This window comes from Cyprinodon tularosa, unplaced genomic scaffold, assembly GCF_016077235.1.
Source record: "Cyprinodon tularosa strain WSP-4 unplaced genomic scaffold, ASM1607723v1 ctg513, whole genome shotgun sequence".
Lineage (NCBI taxonomy): Eukaryota > Metazoa > Chordata > Actinopteri > Cyprinodontiformes > Cyprinodontidae > Cyprinodon > Cyprinodon tularosa.
This window is the reverse complement of record NW_024039245.1, coordinates 351,299-370,660: the sequence shown is the minus strand read 5'-3', so window position 1 is coordinate 370,660 and position 19,362 is coordinate 351,299. Positions and strand designations below refer to the sequence as shown.

The following is a 19,362-nucleotide window of genomic DNA, read 5'->3' as shown; positions in this document are numbered from 1 at the left end:
AGATGGATATTATATGGATATTATATTGTTGCGGTCACTAACATTTAGATAAAGGCCTACCATATTTGATTCTGAGGTTAGGTTCTGCCAGAACCTTTTATTTTGATTCTGAATTCATATGTTGTTTTATACATTTTCTGAATACTTTGACATATGATAATCTCAGTAAAAATACGATACACATTCAGACATGCAACAAAAGGTTTTAATTCTTATAATTATTCTTGTCAAATAATCTACAGTCTAATTTGAAATTAATGTATTAATAACTGGATAGCTTAAAGGTGCTTAAGATTTTTTATTTTTTTTGTACAGATGAAGCTAAAACTATACTATTGGAGGAGGTACAGATAAAGACATTTTTTATTTTTCATGTAAAATGTATATTAATTATGTTGGTTTGGCTTTGTTCCTGCTCGGAGATGGTTTTCTCTCATGTTTCCTGTTAACATTGGATCAAATACTGAATCAGATAAGTCATGGTTAACTTAATAAATGGTTTTAGTCTTAATGTAATGCCAGCATGTTTTCTAAGTCATGCCTATAACAAACAGCAGTAGGCTACTGAGAACCCCTGTCCTAAATTGAAATAGAGGGTTCTCCTGGGCAGTTATGGATCTTATTCATTATTATTATTATTTATAATCAGTATGTTAATTGAATTATGCCAATCGAATGCTGTGGTCAGAATAAAGAGCTGAGGGGTGTGCTTCAGGTTACTCACCTCTGGCCGACACCCCCCCTGGGTCAGCAGCCACTGTAAGCAGGCCAGGTTACCCGTGGCTGCCGCATCATGAGCGGGACTGGCCCCATTGTTGGCCACGCAGTTCCCCTGCAGTCCCGCTTCCTCTACCAAAAAACGCAGGCAGGCCAGCTTTCCTGCCCGGGCTGCGTGGTGGACCGGTGAGGCTCCCAGCACATCCTTCACCTCGCTGCTGAGGACCTTTGCAGCTAAGAGCGTTTTGAGCGTCTGAACGTCTCCCTGCCTGGCTGCAAGCAGCGCCCTGTCCCCCTCCACCACCATGGCTGCAGGCTGCTGCGGGCTAGACGGCTTCTTTCCCCGGTTGCCTACTTTGACCCCCCCACCCTACCTGTAGTTCACCGAGTCAGCAGCGCTGCATCCATAAACCCCCCCGGTCACCTCAGTCTCCAGGTTAATTCAGTGGACAGGCTTAATTATTGCTCCATGCGTAGCCTATTTATGGAGCGACGAGGAAAAACGGAATCCGTTCCAAAAATTAGGATTTCAGACTTTTTTCCATGCTGTAATAAAACTCACTGAACACTTCCAGTATTCCTTAGACTTATTAAATAAAATATCCGCTTCAGCTTCACCTGACAAGCAGGATTCCTCCAAACACCTGTTGCACAAGGCGTCCTCAGTCCTGTAAACTATCTACCTATTTATTGTTTGTTTACTTTTTCTGCCCAGTTAATGCATCCTATCGTATATCTCGTAGACTCTTGCTGTTTTCTCTTCTTTTAGCAGATGGCGACATGGGACTGATCACCTGATAAATAATCCAGCAGGGGGAGGTCCGTTTAGCCGGTAGTAGATGTTGGCTAAAAATCGGCTCACACATTAAAGGAGCAGTGCGCACAACCTGTCGGCCAGCAGAAGTCCCTCCTTTCCAAAACAGCTCAACAGAGAAAACTGTCAAAGCCTGACTAAGCTACCCTATGACCAAATGCTGACGTCAGACATTATTCTAAAAGTTTATTTTTGCAAAGCTTCATAAATACTAATGTTGCATTAACATTTTAAGACCCCGTAAATTGCTCATTGTAGAGTTCCATCTAGTGGCCTTTTAAAGAACTAGACACATTCCGGAGGTTGGAAAATAACAAATTATATTTATATAGCAGATACATAGTTAGGCCTCATTACTTCCAGATTTTAAAATATATTTAATGAAATACCAATTTTTAATAATCTATTTTTCATTTCATTGTTTTCCAGCACGTTTAGTCTGCATTTTTAAAATACACCTGGACCCTGAACCAGTACAGGCAGACTTGATGTTGTTTCAGATTTAATAAAATATTCCAAATAATGTTATTTTTAAGTACAACCACAGCATATGCATAATTAGTTGGTTGCAAAGAGGATGTAAATGAACCCGTAATTTAGCCTAATTTAACCTTGAGCAGCCATGTTAGGATATTATCTTAATTTTTAAAGATTATCCTAAAGATAAAGAAATACTAGTGATGTTCAACCTGGTTTTAGCTTTTAATTTAGACCGACTATCTATCTATCTATCTATCTATCTATCTATCTATCTATCTATCTATCTATCTATCTATCTATCTATCTATCTATCTATCTATCTATCTATCTATCTATCTATCTATCTATCTATCTATCTATCTATCTATCTATCTATCTATCTATCTATCTATCTATCTATCTATCTATCTATCTATCTATCTATCTATCTATCTATTTGGAGTGAGAATGTTTAGGATTTTAAGTCCAGCACTAACTGTGATACTTAACATCACCAAATGATGGCAGCAAGGATATATATTCCTATGCATCTGCACCCTGTACCTGTACCACTGTCTAGGCCTCTATTGCATACTAACCTTTAAAGTAAAGAGCATCTCGGTGCCAAATGAGGTGTTTAACAGTGATTCACAACATCTGATCCAAAAAAGGATGCGAATTGTGAAAATGATTTCAGGACCTCACAGGTGGATGACTCCATAACCATAACTCTAATTGGCCAGGGCTAAGTGGATAAAACCAGGTATAGGCCTATTATAACAAGACGACCACAGTCCATCAGGTTTATTGTTTATCCAAACACTTTTATCAAGCTCTGTCGAACAAATGTGCTTTTACTATTATGAAATGTCTGTCTACATTGATTTCCCATTAGGAGTTAATGATTAAGAGAATTTAAGAATTGGGAATCATGGAGGGGCACCAATTTTAAAGAGCCTCATATTCTGATATATAGACTATATCCTAGTTTTAAAAAGTATTTACATCAGTCTGCACATCGCGCTCCTTCGGTGTCAGATCAGTATGATTAATTTTTTCTGCTCAAGCTGCTTCAATGGGATGCGATTCCTTTTCCTGCGGGTTGAGGGGTCGCTGGGGGGGTGGTGGTTGCAAGGCTCGTGCCTGGCGCGTGGCACCTCATCCCATCTGTTGCACAGATCCAACTGACATAGAAACCGCGCGCCAATTTTACAGGAAGGGGAGGGGGGAATTCCCACGAGTGGTCTGGTACTTACATTTCCCCAGAGGAAGTGGGCAATAATAGACCTCTAACAGGCTTAATGTGCGTGAAACACAAGAAGCACCTGAACACAGAATAGAAAATGGCCTGAATTAGAGCAGACTGGGTTCTTTAAATAATAAGACACAAAATATGCAGAAATAATATCACAAGCTTAGTTGGATCTTTTGATTTTCTTAGCTTTTATTTAAATAAGGACTAGTTATTCGATTGTATAGGGCTCCCAACAATTTTCCTGCTTTGTTTCTTACATATTTCAGTTTAATTTTTTTCATTTTTTTGCAAAAATGTAACGATCTGTAGGCCTACATGCATTTTATTTCTGCACTGATGCGCAAGTCTTCATTCATGTTTACTGATCCCTGCATAATTGTTCCGGCCATTCTTCTTTGCTGCAGTTTATAAAATATATATATATATATATATATATATATATATATATATATATATATATATATATATATATATATATATATATATATATATATATATATATATATATATATATATATATATATATATATATATATATATATATATATATTTTTTTTTTTTTTTTTTTTATTATTATTATCATTATTATTTTGGGGTTTCCAGTAATCAGACCATGTGGCACTCCGGATTTAATATAATCTTAGAAACCATTTTTTTACTGTAATGTGAAAATTTGCTTTACAGTCTATTCTAATTTTGATTTGCATTCAATAATCCTATGATAATTATATTTCATTTAATTACTTTTTTAGGGATGTTTTAATATATTTGCTTCCCTTTGCATTATTTTTATTTGCCAGTGACACGGCTGAAGTTCCACATCATGAGACAAAATGAAACTTTTTTTCTCCAACCATGTGAGTTTTCTTATATAATTTCCCCAGCTCTTTTGTTAAACTATACAGGAAACTGAGTTTTACTGTTTTTTTTTTAATATTTTATTTTTCACTTGGAAACATTTCTAATTTTAAATCAGAAACCAAACAAATAGTTCATTTGTTTGCATATAATGTAGGCCTATTACCTCTTCCTTGCTGCCTGAAATATACATTATGACTCCATCATTATATTTAAAGCAAGCCGTTTCTATGGTGCAGCTGCAGCTTTTGACGGCCTCTAATATTGTGAAGTGTTTTCCCAGCCTTCCTTAAAGCGCTTCTCCCCCTCTTTGAACCAGTCAACAGTTAATTCCCAATTGAAGTGAACAAGGTTGAGTGGGGGTGGGGTTCCGTCAACGGTTTTTCATTTTTATTTTTCCCACCATGAGCCTGGGAAGCTGGGATATTCCTCGCACGCGTCAGACGTGAGACTGTTATTCAAATGAATCTCATTTATTCAGGGCGTGGGCCCCATCTATTGTTTTCTCACATCTGCTCCTGCCCGGGAAAATTCAAACCAGGATCCCCTCGGATCAAGTTCAGAGCCCTTGAACGATAATACCAATAGGCTGATTTATTATGTGGTTTCAATAATAATAATATTACAAAAAAAATCTCACATGGAGCTACATTTTACAAATATAGTTTATTATGACTTTCGGATTCACCAAATCAGATTTAGAACCTGTCATACATTAAATAAGATAAAACATTTTTAAAAAATCAATTAGTGGTAACAATAAGCAGGTCTATTCCAGTTTTTTTTTTTTTTTTTTTTTTAACGTTTCCAAGTGGGTCTTAAAATTGCTCTTGAAAGTGCAGATAAGCTCATTCCGCCTCGTCTGCAAACCATCAACCGATTGGCGCGTGCAAATTGCTTTTGGTGGTGAACTGAGGCGCGTGCAATCAGACGTCTATTAGTGTTGGAGGTTTATTTTTTTATTTAATTTGCAAAATCCGTTATATTAATGTAGGTATTTTTTATATAGCCCAACAAGATATATGATGACGGATCCAGCATTACATTCTGTTTGGAGGCTGATAAAAGTGTAAAAGCATGAAGCCAAGGTTAACTTTTATATTTTGCATTGAAAACCTGATACACCGTGAAAATGCAAAATCCCATCTGCATTCTTATTTACACAAAATAACTACGTGTCCCATTGATGTGTTTTGCATGAAAAAAGAAAACACGCCACACAAAAAAATGATTTATTGAGCATTTAAATGAAGAAACACACACACAAGAGAGAAATATTTTTTATTTATACATTTCCTTCCTTCCTTCCTTCCTTCCTTCCTTCCTTCCTTCCTTCCTTCCTTCCTTCCTTCCTTCCTTCCTTCCTTCCTTCCTTCCTTCCTTCCTTCCTTCCTTCCTTCCTTCCTTCCTTCCTGGCACTGTGTTTGGACTGTGCTGATTGATAGTTTTATTAATCACACATTTCTAGTCAGTACTGCTTGTCTTTTAAGTTATATGGCGGAAAATCTTTTTAACTGGCGCTTTATACATTCTTGTAATTTATTTTGATTCATTCATTTTTAACAGTGATTTAAAGCTTTAAGCTGGTTATGAAAGATCAATCACATCTGATCCCAGTTTCTTATTTCTGAATAAAACTGATTTTATTGTATTTTTAAATGAAAACTCTATGTAACTATATACTAGCTCCAAAATAACTAGAAGTTTTTCCTTCTTCTTCTACACATTTTTATACATTTATAAAGTTAATGTCGTAAACGTGATTATGAATCTTTGCTCCTTTTACACGAACCCCAGTGAGCTGGATATTAAATTTTTTCTGCAGAAATTGAGCATACTTTTTTACACAGATATAAAGTTCATAGATCTAACACATACAGACCTTTTTATGACTCACCGCTTAGACATGATGCCTCGCAGAAAGCAACTCGGTCATCCGTGAGCTGCAGTGGGAATAACTATGGTCAGACTTTCTCACACAGACTCATTAACACTGGGTTGACAGACACATCACACGCCAACACACGTTTAAACAACGCAAGAGACACAACTTAAAGAAGTGCCAAATTGTTCCCTTTTTGACATTAAACCATAAAAACATCTGCAAATATTGCAAATTATGTCAAAATGCATTGTACTGCATTTGCATTAAAAATTAAGCCCACAATCTTTTATAATACGAATCAATAATTATATGGTTAACATTTACATACAAAAAAGCAGTCGCTGTTATCATTGGTAAACTGTCACGATTGGTGATAAAAACCCAGAATCTGTCATGATAATAATACAATCATTCTTTAGATCACAAATAACAGTCAGATATAAGCAAATATTTCATATTAATACACAAATTGATAGCAATATATCTACCATAAACTATAAAACCTTAGTGATAAAGTATTTCATTGAAATAAATGACAAACATACCAGAAGTTGTGTGAGAACTGCTCAGCTGTGCGTCCTGCAGGTTGCATGCTGCCTGCTGAAGTTGCATTGAGCGCCCTTTTCTGACACCATCAGGTCTGGGACTCTTTGTGGGCGGAAACTGCGTGCAGACCACGCCCGCTGCCCTGTGCACAGAAACACATTATCGAAATTATTTAATCATAAAAATCAAATAACTTTATTCCCCCAGTTTTGCGGTTGTGTTGAAACCGCCCTTTTTTTTATTTAGCTACTTCTTTATTTTCACTATGGATCTGTTGTGTTTAATTAAAATAAAACATATAGCCTCCAAAAATGTGGAAATTAGATTTTTATACAATTAGATTGTAAACATTGCACTGAAACGGAGACTGATCAGTTCACATTGTTTTGAAGTCTCTTTTGAGACAAATTAACATAGACATTACTTTTATCTTATTATGGCTGTAAGTTGTTCAGTAAAGGTTGTTTAGTGTTTTTGATTAGGAACAATTAAAATAACATTGTATCTGCTGTATGCTCCCTTTTGCTCATCAGAAAGTGACTATTTTCTGTGCATTTTTTTCCATGGAGCAATATTTCGTGTCCACTGGTTGATTTCCCCTCGGAGAGTTCTTAATGGCCCCTCTCGCTCTGTAACTTGGAAATTAATTTAGCGGAGAGGAAAAGGCCATCTGCTTCCATTGTTCCTCCAGGCTCGTGCTCTACTCGTGCCCCTGATATGTCTGTCAGATCACAAGAACACCGGAATATGATTTCCCCTCAATTAGGATCCAGCATTATAAACCACTGCTCACCTAAGCGGACTGCTAACCCTACTAACACTCTGAACGTCGCTTATAAATGTATAATTTATAAGCGACCAATTTAACCAAAAAAGAAAGAAGAACGGTTAAAAGTTTCAGCCGCAGTGAGGCATTCACGGACGTTGCTCATCAGTATCAGGTTGGGGACTGATGAGGACGCATAGAGCGCGCTCTGGGGCGCATGAGTAAAAGTCAGAGCTGCAAACTGCAGCTATTGGCTGAAAACCCGACGCGACGCTATGATTTTACCTTCATAGGATGTTAAGAGAAATAAATAAACAAAGCAAAAATCAAACACAAAAAATGCATAGCCAGATGCGAGGTCGGGGCTTGGCTTTTGGCTTGGTGTGGTTTCCTTGGTTATTAAAAATCCTGTCTGAGCCATCAAGCAGTGCGTAAAACGTTCCCCGCCTCTAAAAATGTAAACGACGCGCAAGATGCAGTCGAGTTTATCTTTTAAATTGGGACAATGATGAGGAGTCCCAGACGCCAAAGGTGACTGGAAAATATGTTCAACCAAAATGATCTTCTTATGATTAACTTTCAGTGTTTAGGATGCCCTAAATTTTAGAAATGGACTTTGGTCATTAAAAACACAATCTACAATCAATGTAAGCAGGTCCATCTTTTGCTGTCCTATATCACATTACATAAAGAGACGCCAAGACTGAAGCAATGACGTCAAACATGTATGTTTGGGAGGCAACATCAGAAAAAACAGCTTTAATTTCCGTCAATGTGATGACAGAAGCATTATGGGTTTGGCGTTGGTTTAGGCGTCTGAAGCAGTTTTTTCAGACTTGTTTTTTATTTTGTCTGACAAGAAGTCCACAATATCTCATCATATAGCCTACAAGTGCAAAACAAAAAATGGACAATGTTTAAATACAAATATATCAATAACATACTTTAAAACTTGTTCTTCGGTGAATATTTTGTCTATCGTCTGCAAACATAAAACTGTTTAATAGAACGTTGCTTATACTGCTAAGCCTTTTAACTTTGCTTTAGCCATTTTCCCCAAATAGATATATCACAAAGTGTTTCATAAAGTGAAGCAAAAATGAGAAACAAGGTTAAAACACAGAAAGAGGTAAAAAAAAAAAAAAAAAAAAATCCTAAAAGTAAAAAAGCAGAATAATTGAAAATGAAATAGTTTTAGGTAAAACATCACAATACTAAAGTCTCCAAAGTAATGCACAGGACCCTACATAAGGCTTTATTAAAACAAAATATGCATTTTGAGCATTTTTTTAGGAGGCTACTGAGTTCCCATTTCTTGCATCCACAATAGCATTTGATGTTATTCTTGTATATTTTTGTAAGGTCCACATTACTGTGACCATTTTTTCTATAATCTTTTTGCTGCTGAAAACACCAAAATTTCCCCATTGTGGGACAACAAAAGGGATTTTCTATTCTATTCTATTCTATTCTATTCTATTCTATTCTATTCTATTCTATTCTATTCTATTCTATTCTATTCTATTCTATTCTATTCTATTCTAGCAAATGTTATGTCTCCTTTTGGCTTTGCTCACTGGACCTACAGACCCTTCTGGGGCTATAAAAGATCCGTGACATAGTCGGTCTTGTCTAAGTAAAGCCTCAAATAAATAAAAATAAATATGTAAATTGAACTTTATTGATCTAACAATGAAGAAATTAACTCTTTGCATTTACCCATCCTCTTTGGGGAACAATGGGAGGCCACTGTGCAGTGCCTGGGGAGCAATTGGGGGTTATGGGTCTTGCTCAGAGACTCAAAGTGCCAGTTTGTGGGAGTGGGTTTTAAACTCACAACCTCAGGATTCCAAGACCTATGCTCTAACCAACTGGCCGCCAGCCCCCCTCAAGAAAAAAATGCAAATCATATAGTGAACTCTGGAATTGCTACAAAAAAAGTGAGGCTAGAAAAGTAGAGGTCTGACATGAGTTTGTTAAGAGGACTCTAGCAAAAGCATTCTGAACCCTCTGTAAGTGCAAACATGTTTTCATGTTAAGACAAGCTAGCAGAGAAATAAATTATTCAAGATGTAATGAAATGAATTAAGGAACACTTATTTCCAGTACGGACCATGACAGATTGGATTTCAACTTAACAATATTCCTTATATGATAAAAAACAAACCAGTTCAAAGCAAAAACTAAAATGTAAAAATCAAGAGTAAAATCAGAATTGAAAACTACAACAAAAACAAGGTTTTGTGTAGGATGCAACTTCAATAGAAATATATCTGACCTCAGTAACGAGCTTGTTTTAATTATTCTCTTCCATTTAATTTGTAAAGTTTTCAGCCATCCACTTTAAATGTCCAAATACATCTAGGTGTATATCTGAATAGCATCTGCATAAGTTCAGTATTAAAATAGCTTAGGATGTGCTTGACATAGAGCAGACACAGCAGAAAAAGCAGAGGGATACATACCTTGTGACATGGTGTTAAAGAGAGAAGTTGAAGACCAATGTTTGCAGCCAAACAAGTGTTCAGATGCAAAGGTCCTGATATGCCTTCCCAATATCTCAGCCTGTCAATAAATGTGTTTTGCTTGGTTGAGTCTAGGTGTATCTTCAATCTGGAAGACTCCATGAAGCCTTACCTGCATCTCCTGACTGCTATGTCATCTGGATCTACCTCTGCCAATGTCCTGCTCTCCTTGCCTCTACAGTCGCAAATAAGCATTAAAGACTCTCCTATCTAATTTGTTCATCTTGGCTCGATCTTCCTTTCAACTGAGCTGTAATCTCATACCCTGTCCCCTTCACTGCCCTAGTCTCCCTTTGACTCTATTTATTCCCCTTCCTCCATCTTTGATTCCACCAACAGTATAAGCCTTATGGGGAAAAATCTTCTAACTTAAAATCTGCCCATTATTATCATCAGAAATGCTTACCTTTATGTCTTCTTCCAGGGCCTGAGCACCAACATATACATATTGATTCCAGTTAATAAAATCTCCAATTGCTCCTTTGGGTCTTGCTGGGAGGAAAATGTTTTAAATTCTATGTTAATGATATACTCAGACCTACAAAGTGGTGCACAGTTGTGTAACTTGTTTCAAAAAGGATTTTACATATGTAAATATGAAAAGGGAGGTAGTTAAGGCTTCCCGTCTTCATTTTAACATCCAGCCATTTTTTTTTTTTCAAATGTCACATAATTAGTAGAGTCAACCTGTTTGTAATTCTTTAAAGTCCATCTTTTCTGTGAAGGCTCAAAGAAACACATGAATGAACAAACACCATCACCAACACCAATTAACGCTGCAGGCATGTCAGGGATAAAGTTTGGAGTATGTTTTAAGAAGGCTAGGTTATAAAAAACAACATCCTACGCTTTGAACATGCTCAAAGGTGCTGGTCAATCCAAAAGGGTTTGGCACACCTGCAACACAAAAACAGCAGGATCAAATTTACTATTAGACTATTCCCTACAAATCAGTGTTAAAGGAAGAGTGATAATAAAGACTTTTTTGTTGAAAGAAAAAGAAAAAAGTGTCATACGTTTGCCGCAAACCAGAGTATCGGTAATCACGTGGAATAAAGTGCTTTTATTAGACAAGACCACAATTGTACTTTACTGCCCTCATACAAAACACTTAGATGAAAATATATATAAACTAAATAATTTAAGTTAGGTGCATATCTGAAAAAATCTGAAAATGCAGAACCCACGCTTCCAAGAGCTGGAATTTGAGACATCACTGTCAGTGGATGATATTGATCTAGCAAGATAATGCCAAAATTGAAACCAGTGGCCAACAGCTGGCATTTGTGAAGGAAAACATATTCTACACCTTACTGACATAATATGTCCATGATGATTTATGGGGATGGCAGCACCATGCTTAGATGCTTATTTTGTTTTAGCAAGATAATGGAAACTGGTAATGGTTAATGGTAAGACAGATGTATGCAGGATAAACTTAGATTCTGTAAAAGGCGTTAGTCTGGAATGCAGGTTCACATTACAAAGGGACAATGACTTTTTTTGCTCAAAAGTAATTGTTTAAATTAAATAGAGGATCCTTAGAAAAACTTGAGAATTGTCGTTCACAGACATTTCAGAATTATTGTAATGGCCTGTTTCAAAAGGAAGAATGAGCCACAATTTCAAATGCTAACAACCAAACATACATAATTCCTATATGTTAATTGACTCCAATTTGATCATAAACTGGTGAATATGTCTTCCAGACCAAAAAAACAAAGTTGTTTGCAAGTTTTACCATTCGTATTAGATGCTTTGTCAAGGCTCAGTACAGAGAACACAGTATTTAGACAGATAGATGGAAAGATATTTCAAAGGACGTTTGTTTAAAAATGACGGATCTGCAGTTAACAGCTAGGACGTCTAAGGCAGGAACCTCTGCAGGAGGAAAGCACAGGTTAGTTACCATGTTAATCTGGCAAAGGATGATTACAAATGTGTGAGTCACTAACCTGTTCTTAGAGTTCAGTCTGTGCGCAAAGGGAGAGGTGGATTCCACCCGGAAGGCTGCCAACACAACGTGGCCAACACTGCCCAGAGTGTACCAGATGCTGAAGACTTGAAGACTGCAGAACTGACAGGAGATCAGATGAAAACAGAAAATGGTAGGCAGGACAATCTCAACGGTGAAGCCAAAGCCGGTGTCGAAGAGGTTCAGGAGACTGGGCCGCAAGATCATAGATCTGAAGAGGTCCCAGGTCAGTGTCAGGAAGCAGTTTAAGGATTGCACAACAGGCAGGATCCAGCAGGAGTCTGAAGATAGGTCAGGGAATCAGTTCATAACAGGAACAGGAAGGCTCTGAGAGACCAAAGGCAGAACGGGTCAGGATCAGGCAATCAGAAAACACTATGACTCGCTATGACTCGCTATGACTCTCACCAAAGGTTCGATTAATCTGGCACTAATGACTCAAAGCAAGCAGTTTAAATAGAGGCTGGAGTAGGTGACAAAAAATGAGAGGTAATGAGAAAGTGGCTGGAGCAAGGCAGGTGAATGGGATAAACAAACAACCCAGTACTCAGCGCAAAGATCATGAAATTATTATTTTTCAAAGATTTACACACAAAAAATGTTTTTCATGTTTTTGCACTGCCGGTATCTCCAACTGATGTACACATTATCTTTCCCATTCCCAATGTGCTAATAAATATGTGTAAATTCCCTTCCCCATGATGTACTTCAATATCATTGGTATTCTTACACTGCAGCACCATTGAAGTTGGTCACCCAGAGCAAACAAGCAAAAATGTTAGTCTAATTGCAGTTCCTGCTTTACTCTGTGTTTAAGACTTTATCCCTGAGCTATTCCATAGAAAATGTATTAGCATGAATATTAACCTGCTAAATAGCAACCTGCTGAAATCACAAATAGCAGCTGAAAGCACAGTAGAGCAACTTTTTGCAAAGTCAATAGCAACAAAATTTTTGTGAGCCTCAGATTTCCTCAAGAGCAGGACATAGAAAGCTGCTGGAATTACAACACATTGCACAGTGACCAATTGGTATAAAGCAATAAACTCTAGAGCAGTAGGGACAAGCTCTATGGAGCGGCAAACCAGGCCTCTGTCAGTTTTAATCTCATGGATGAGCCTGGATTTGGCCATTGCAAGGACATCTACAGTGTATTATTCCAGTGAAAGGAACTTTTCATGCTTTAGCATTCCAGTACAGTGTAAGTATGTAACGTATCCTGACTGTGTGGGAACAGCGTGAAATGAGATGGATCCCCTCTGTGTCAACATGACTGTTCACCACTGCATAAAGGAAAGTCTATGAAGAAATTATTGTGAGAATTTGTGGTGGAAGCTTGAATGGCCTTTGGCATGACAAATGGCCTATGGTGGAGAGTCTTGTTCTCTTCTTGTTCCCTAACAGTGTGAAAATGAAATTAATTAATGCTGCACCTTTCACAAACAAAACTCACAAAATGAATGACATTACAAAGTATTAAACATTAAAAAGGAACCTTTTACACTAAAAATTGGATTTTACTAAAGTTCTTGTATGTGTAATGGATGCTCTACCTATTGGTTCTAACAATGGACTTATATTTTTTCTTTCCACTCTAATATAAATATCAAATTTATGGGATGCAGGATTGCTTTTGTGGTAGATTCTCACAACTGTGGACCTGTTACCCGCTTCCCTGAATTATTCTCTCTCTGCACAGCCTGTGATGCTCAGAGGTGGGTTGAACCAAAGATTTTACACAGGTAACACTACACCTTCTTTAATATGTCTCTTACACAAGTAAAAATAAAAATAATAATAATAATAATAAAAAGCTTTGTAAATGGGTACTAAAGTAAACTGCTAACCCTTAAAATCTTATTTAGTGCTTAAAGTTATGTAACCAACTGAGGAGCTATGTCTTACTTCTGGTATTTTAGAGTATAAAATAAAATAAATACAAACAGATAGCATAGTTATAATAACAAGTTTGAGTTGAGGAAACACTTTTTCAAATATTTTTTAACATAAACATATAAAAACAATCTTTATGCATTTATGTCAGGAAAGAATAAAGCTCCAGTATCCACTGTAATTTCACCTGATGTCAGATTAATTATACTCAAGTAAGAGTAGCGATACTCTTACACAAATATTATTTAAGTAAAAGTAAAAAGTACAGCTACTCATAAAAGTACATTAAATTCTAGAAATGTACCCAAGTAAATGTGACTGAGTGAATGTAAATAATAACTGCACACCTCTGGTCATAATTTTCCTTTTCAGGATGATGATTTCAACACTGCTGTTAAATAAGGACTGTTTTTTGGACATAAAGCAGAGATTTGGCTTTTTAAAACAAATCATTTTAAATTTCTCCCTAGTTGTCTTCCCTACCTGTCTGCTGTGTTTATGGTCTTCGTTTCTGTTTTCTAGGGTCCTGAATCAAGTGCAGATGGCAAACATTTTGGATTTTATGTTAAAGGTATCAGATCAAAATGAATCTGAATACAAATGCACTCCACTGCAGACTAAACACATTTTAAAAAAAGTTCAGAATTGTGTATTAGTTTTCTTTTGTCTGCATGCAATATTGCACAGTCAAATAAAATTCCCATAACAAAACTTACATTTATGGCTTGGTCAGGGTTTCACAAATGGTGAAAACTATGAGTTTATGTTAGAAAGAGAAGATTTCTGAGCAGGGAGAAAATGCACTGTTTATTTTTAACAGTCCCTGAAGAAACAATAATTTATTGTATTAATCAACATTCATGAATTTGCTTTGAAGAAAAACAAAATAAAGTTAAAAATCCACATCTGAATAATTTTCTTGAATCTCTTCTCAAGCAAAACAGTATTTTGTCGATTCTATCCAAATGATCCAAATGTCTAGAAGGAATTTGTATTTTTAGACATTTGCTTATTGCTTTATTCCATCAGTGTGCATTTTAAATGCTTTTTAACTAGTTAACCAACAAGTTTGACCCTTTTTTACGGTGAGAAGTTAAATGGAGACGCAACAGTATACCAGACGTGTTCAGACGCTTCAGTGCCATGTGGATGATGGCGTAGATTTTAGCTTGGGAAGCCAGACGTTCTAAAAAAACATGATAAAAAGAGACAAACACTACTGGAGCCTGTTTATGGGTCTGCTAAGGGACCATCCTCTGAGGATGGAGCCCATCGACGCTTCTTGCGTCACGCCAAAGTGAGGCTGAGTCATTTTTCTGAGCTATTCTGCTCATGTCGCAAAGTGTTGTTTTTTTTTTTTTTGTTTCTTTTTAACCTCCAATAGCGTGATGGAGATTCTGATTTAAAACGAAAAATATAATAATTAATTTAAGTTATTTCTCAGAGACATTAAATGTCAGAATATTTTTATATTTTCCCCATAAAAAAAAAATATATCCAACATGTTTCATGTCCGTGCAAAAGGATCATGCAAAGGATCATCTTTCTAGCGCAGATGGATACCCACGCTGAAACCAAGACAAATTTTTTTTTCCCAACCGATCCCTCCATCCCCTTTTTTGGGGGTCTTATCTGAAAGGACCAGTTCCCAGACATGAGTAGATGGCAGTTATTCTGAGGCCCCATGAGGCAGGACGCGTGCAAAACCCCCCTATCTGCAAAAGCCTGACAAAGAACAGCAACATTTCTTCCCCAATAATGACATTTTCAGCTGAATCGTTATCTGATTTTGAAACCGAAGTTGAACAGCTTCATGCACTTTCATATTTCCATGCACTTTTATACACAACTTCACTTTTATGTGTGAATATTGTGCGTAAAACTGCAATTTGCTCCATTTAAATGTTCGATTATATATCAAAATGAATCAAGGAAGTAATATTTTTTGTGACATAAGTAGCTATTTTTGACACTGCTAACTGGAAAAAGCAAAATAATGTAAACATTTGATCTTGTTAGATAACTATAGTCGTTTTGGACAAAAATAAAAGCACAATAGATCCATTGTTGAATGAACAGACCAAAGGCGCACAGAGCCTGGATGCTGACGGTGGGAACATGAAGTAGAGGAGCGGTGGCAGACATGAGAGGGGAGTGGGCCTTTGTGGTTTGGGAGGGAGGGGGGATGTCATAAGGAGAAGGTTCCCATCTGTTGCGCCGATCGTGGCGCGTGCCGAGCGCGTGAATCACACCCTAGGCCAGGGATCTGCAACCTTTTTTATCCAAAGAGTCGTTTTGCTCAGAGTACGACCAAATAAAAGTTGTTTAGAGCCGCAAAATATACCATGACTTTTTCTAGAAACCCCTTTTTTTTACTCTTGTATAGGAAATTAGTTGTTGCCATCTCAAACAATCAATTCATATATTTTTCATGTTAAAACATATAACTTTCAAGCTAATTCATAGAAAATGTCTCTTAAAACATTTTTCTGGTTCTTTTAATCTCATTCTTTTCCCTCTTATAAAAAACGCTAAAGCTATTGATACCGGTATATATTATAGTAAATTATTTAGCTCTTTATATGCATTTATATCTTATCTTTGGATATATCTCTTTATATCCAAAGAGCCATATGTGGCTCTGGAGCCGCAGGTTGCAGACCCCTGCCCTAGGCTATATAAGTCTGTATCAGTAAAATCAAAGATGAAGGAAAAAACGATTAAAACCGTCTTGAAAATCAAATACAAAAAATAAAAATTTGAGTTGAAAATTGAGCTTGTTTGCTCTGATTGTGTTTACATATCCTAAAAACATAGAAACCTTGCAGAATAACTGCCTTGCAATGATCCTGGATTTATACCTTAGCCTGTATATTTTTATCAAATATTTTTTGACAGAATTGTTTATTTTATATCACATCTGCTTTTAATCAAAATGCATCCATATCCCGTAAAAGTGCACATATTATTTCGCTTAAAGGTGTAAAATTGGTCCTGTTCTTAATGAAACAGGCTCTTCTGGGGGTCCTTAAACAGATGTTAATCCATACATAGCGTGGCTTGGGTATCTGGTTCCTTTTTGGAAGATTAATCTCGTCACTTTAGATTCACTCATTTGGCTTTGCTTTTGTTTGGTTGTGGCGGGACACAGACTCCCAATGTAAAAGAAGCTCAACGATCTTCATGTTTTAATCATTTTAAACTAACTTTTTGATTCTTTACATCCAGCCCTGCGACTTTCTATAAAATATAACTGTTTAGTTACATTGATATACTTGAAGGTAAAATACAAAGAATAAAACTAAAAATAGTGGTTTTAGATCATTATAAAATAAATTCCATTTTTATTTATTAAAGATGCGGTTAAAGAAACTGGTTTTACAGAGCCGGACAAACTACTATCAGTCAGTTTCTGGGGCTTAGAAGGGGAAAGCACTTCAGTTACAGGGACATGTAACCAGATCTGGGTTGAACGTTAAAGCTTTAAATTCTATTCAAAAGAGAACAAAATATAGACACGAAACTCCGCATACCGGTGTACAAACGCGGGGACCAGATGGTCCAGACAGCAACTTTGGTCTTTTCCCCAAAGGGATCGACCCCCCCTCCCCGCCCCCATCCTTAAGCTTGTGCTCCCTCCCCTCTGACGCACTGGAGCCTTATAAATAGGTGGCTCTCCGACAGTCTGACACACTCGATCCCAGCTCCTCTAGGGGAAAGTACAAAAATCACAACTGCAACAGTGAACGAAATGAGTCCGAGCATCACTCCTGAGGGCGTTCAGCCTCATCCTGGTCGCTCCACTGTGGCCCAGAGAAAGCAAGCCAACGAACTCAGAAAGGTAAGGAAAAGAGATATTCTGAGCATGCAAGATGTAGCCTACTCTAAACACTGATCACCGAAACTAAAAATTGTTGTTATTTCTTCCAGACTTTAAAGCCTTTGCTGGAGAAGAGAAGACGCGCTCGCATTAATGACAGCCTGAATCACTTGAAGAGCCTGATTTTGCCTCTGGTTGGCAAAGACAACGCACGTTATTCAAAGCTTGAGAAAGCTGATATTCTGGAGATGACCGTGCGCTTCATCAGAGATCTCCCTTCCTCTCCAGCCAAAGGTGAGCCTCATATTCCACTAAAAAAAGCTTCGCTTTATTATCTTCTCTTTTAATTGTGCTTTCATTTAAAGTCACCCCCCTAATCAGATCTCAAATCTTCTCCATACAGACTCTACAGACAGTTACAAAGAAGGCTACAAAGCTTGCCTCCAGCGGGTTTCCGCGTTGCTTCCCAAAACCAACCTGGATCAGGACGCGTGCCAGCGAGTGCACGACTTCATCCAGCAGACCATGTCCACCACCGTCACACCCACCTGCCTGAACTGCTGCGCCCAGAGCCAGAAGACTCTCCCTCAGATCCAACAGAGGCTTTTGAGCCTCAAGTCTAACTTTGGCTCCAGACTCGAGGGCCAGTCCCGCAGCGCAATGTGCGTCGCAGCTCCAAGCCGAGCGCAGGCCCTCCAGCAGCCCGTCAGCGCTGCCATGTGGAGGCCCTGGTAGAACTGATAGACGTTTAACAAATCCATGTCATTTATTTTAATCTGTTTGTACGTATTTTAACAGTATTATATAATGCTTTAGAAGTGGATATTTGAAACAATTGCTTGATAGTACAGCAATGTCATTTTGCTTTGGTTGCTTGTATTGCCTGAGGGCAAGAGCACAGATCGCAAACAAACTGAAGTCTATGAACGTTTTAAAGCGCAATCCTCTTTGGGGTTTCAAAGAGACGGGTTGTAGACAACACTTTTGTAAAACCCCAAGGGTTATTTAATTTTGGAGGGTTGCACTATGGACTTAAAGCTATTTTGGTCTGTGCAACAGAACAGTTTGTAAACACTATGTGTTCAATATAACTAATGTTTTTGTGACCTTATTTTTTTTCCCTTGTCGTGAAATGTGTGTTGTTTTCTTAATTGAATAAATATAAAAATAAACATTTGCTGAACAAAGTATTTGTCTTTCTTATTTTTGCTTCTTTTGGCTGCAGCAGCTAATATGTGTCATGAACCTTAATAATGGGTTAGAATGGGTAAAAGAAAAAAAAAAAGGCGCGAGAGCGCAGAAAGCCATGGGTCAGGAAGAGCATCCTGGTGCTGATGAGCAGCTGCTCTATTGTTGGTGATGGTAGGCGGCTCTCTGGTTACCGCCAAAACTGTGGGAATGTGCGTGTGAGGGGAGCCACCCTGAGAGAAACCACAGACAGCTGGCCAGGATACTTTTTATTGCTGGTCTCTTTGTTTAACAGGTTTTATGCATTAACACCAGTTTTATAACCATCTCAGGGTGTAATGCCTTGGGCGACAATGTTTTCATAATTTTATGACTTCTAACCAAAAATGAGAAGATTTCATTGTCGAACTTTTCTGATAACCTCAGCCTGTATTTTCTTTGGTATAATCATATGTATTAGGTTTAAAGTACCGTTTTTTTCTGTTCTATATGCTCTAGAGGCATGGACATAGAAATCCCAAATGCTATTCTAAGAGATTAATATATTGTTCCTCTTTAAATTTTGAAAGAATGAGACAAATCAGGGGAAAAAAACTCAGGAATTTGATTTCAAGGTCTTTTTTTTAAAACAATTTGCAAGGTTAATCATATTTGAGTTGGT

The 19,362-nt window shown here is 37.3% G+C and overlaps 2 protein-coding genes and 1 long non-coding RNA gene across 6 annotated transcripts in view; 1 reads left to right on the top strand and 2 right to left on the bottom strand.

Annotated features, from left to right (window-relative positions):
- Positions 1-3,547, bottom strand: part of espn (espin) — a 57,357-nt gene extending 53,810 nt beyond the window's left edge. For 3 of the 4 annotated variants that reach the window (XM_038303571.1, XM_038303572.1, XM_038303573.1), the window contains exon 1: positions 725-3,546. In XM_038303571.1, coding sequence (XP_038159499.1) covers positions 725-1,024 — 300 coding nt within the window. In that variant the 5' untranslated portion in view covers positions 1,025-3,546. Of the gene's footprint in view, positions 1-724 lie in introns of all 4 variants that reach the window. The other variant, XM_038303569.1, reaches the window with a different exon arrangement.
- A 634-nt stretch (positions 3,548-4,181) lies between these two features.
- Positions 4,182-6,694, bottom strand: LOC119795531. Its single transcript, XR_005282336.1, has 2 exons — positions 6,534-6,694; positions 4,182-6,046 (listed from the first exon to the last, which is right to left on the bottom strand). It is a non-coding gene; the product is annotated as an uncharacterized LOC119795531 (long non-coding RNA).
- Positions 6,695-17,373: 10,679 nt separating this feature from the next.
- Positions 17,374-18,703, top strand: LOC119795532 (transcription factor HES-2-like). The gene is made up of 3 exons (XM_038303575.1): positions 17,374-17,534; positions 17,624-17,807; positions 17,917-18,703. The coding sequence occupies exons 1-3, from the start codon at positions 17,445-17,447 to the stop codon at positions 18,246-18,248; spliced, it is 606 nt and encodes a 201-aa protein (XP_038159503.1). The 5' UTR covers positions 17,374-17,444; the 3' UTR covers positions 18,249-18,703.
- Positions 18,704-19,362: the final 659 nt, after the last annotated feature.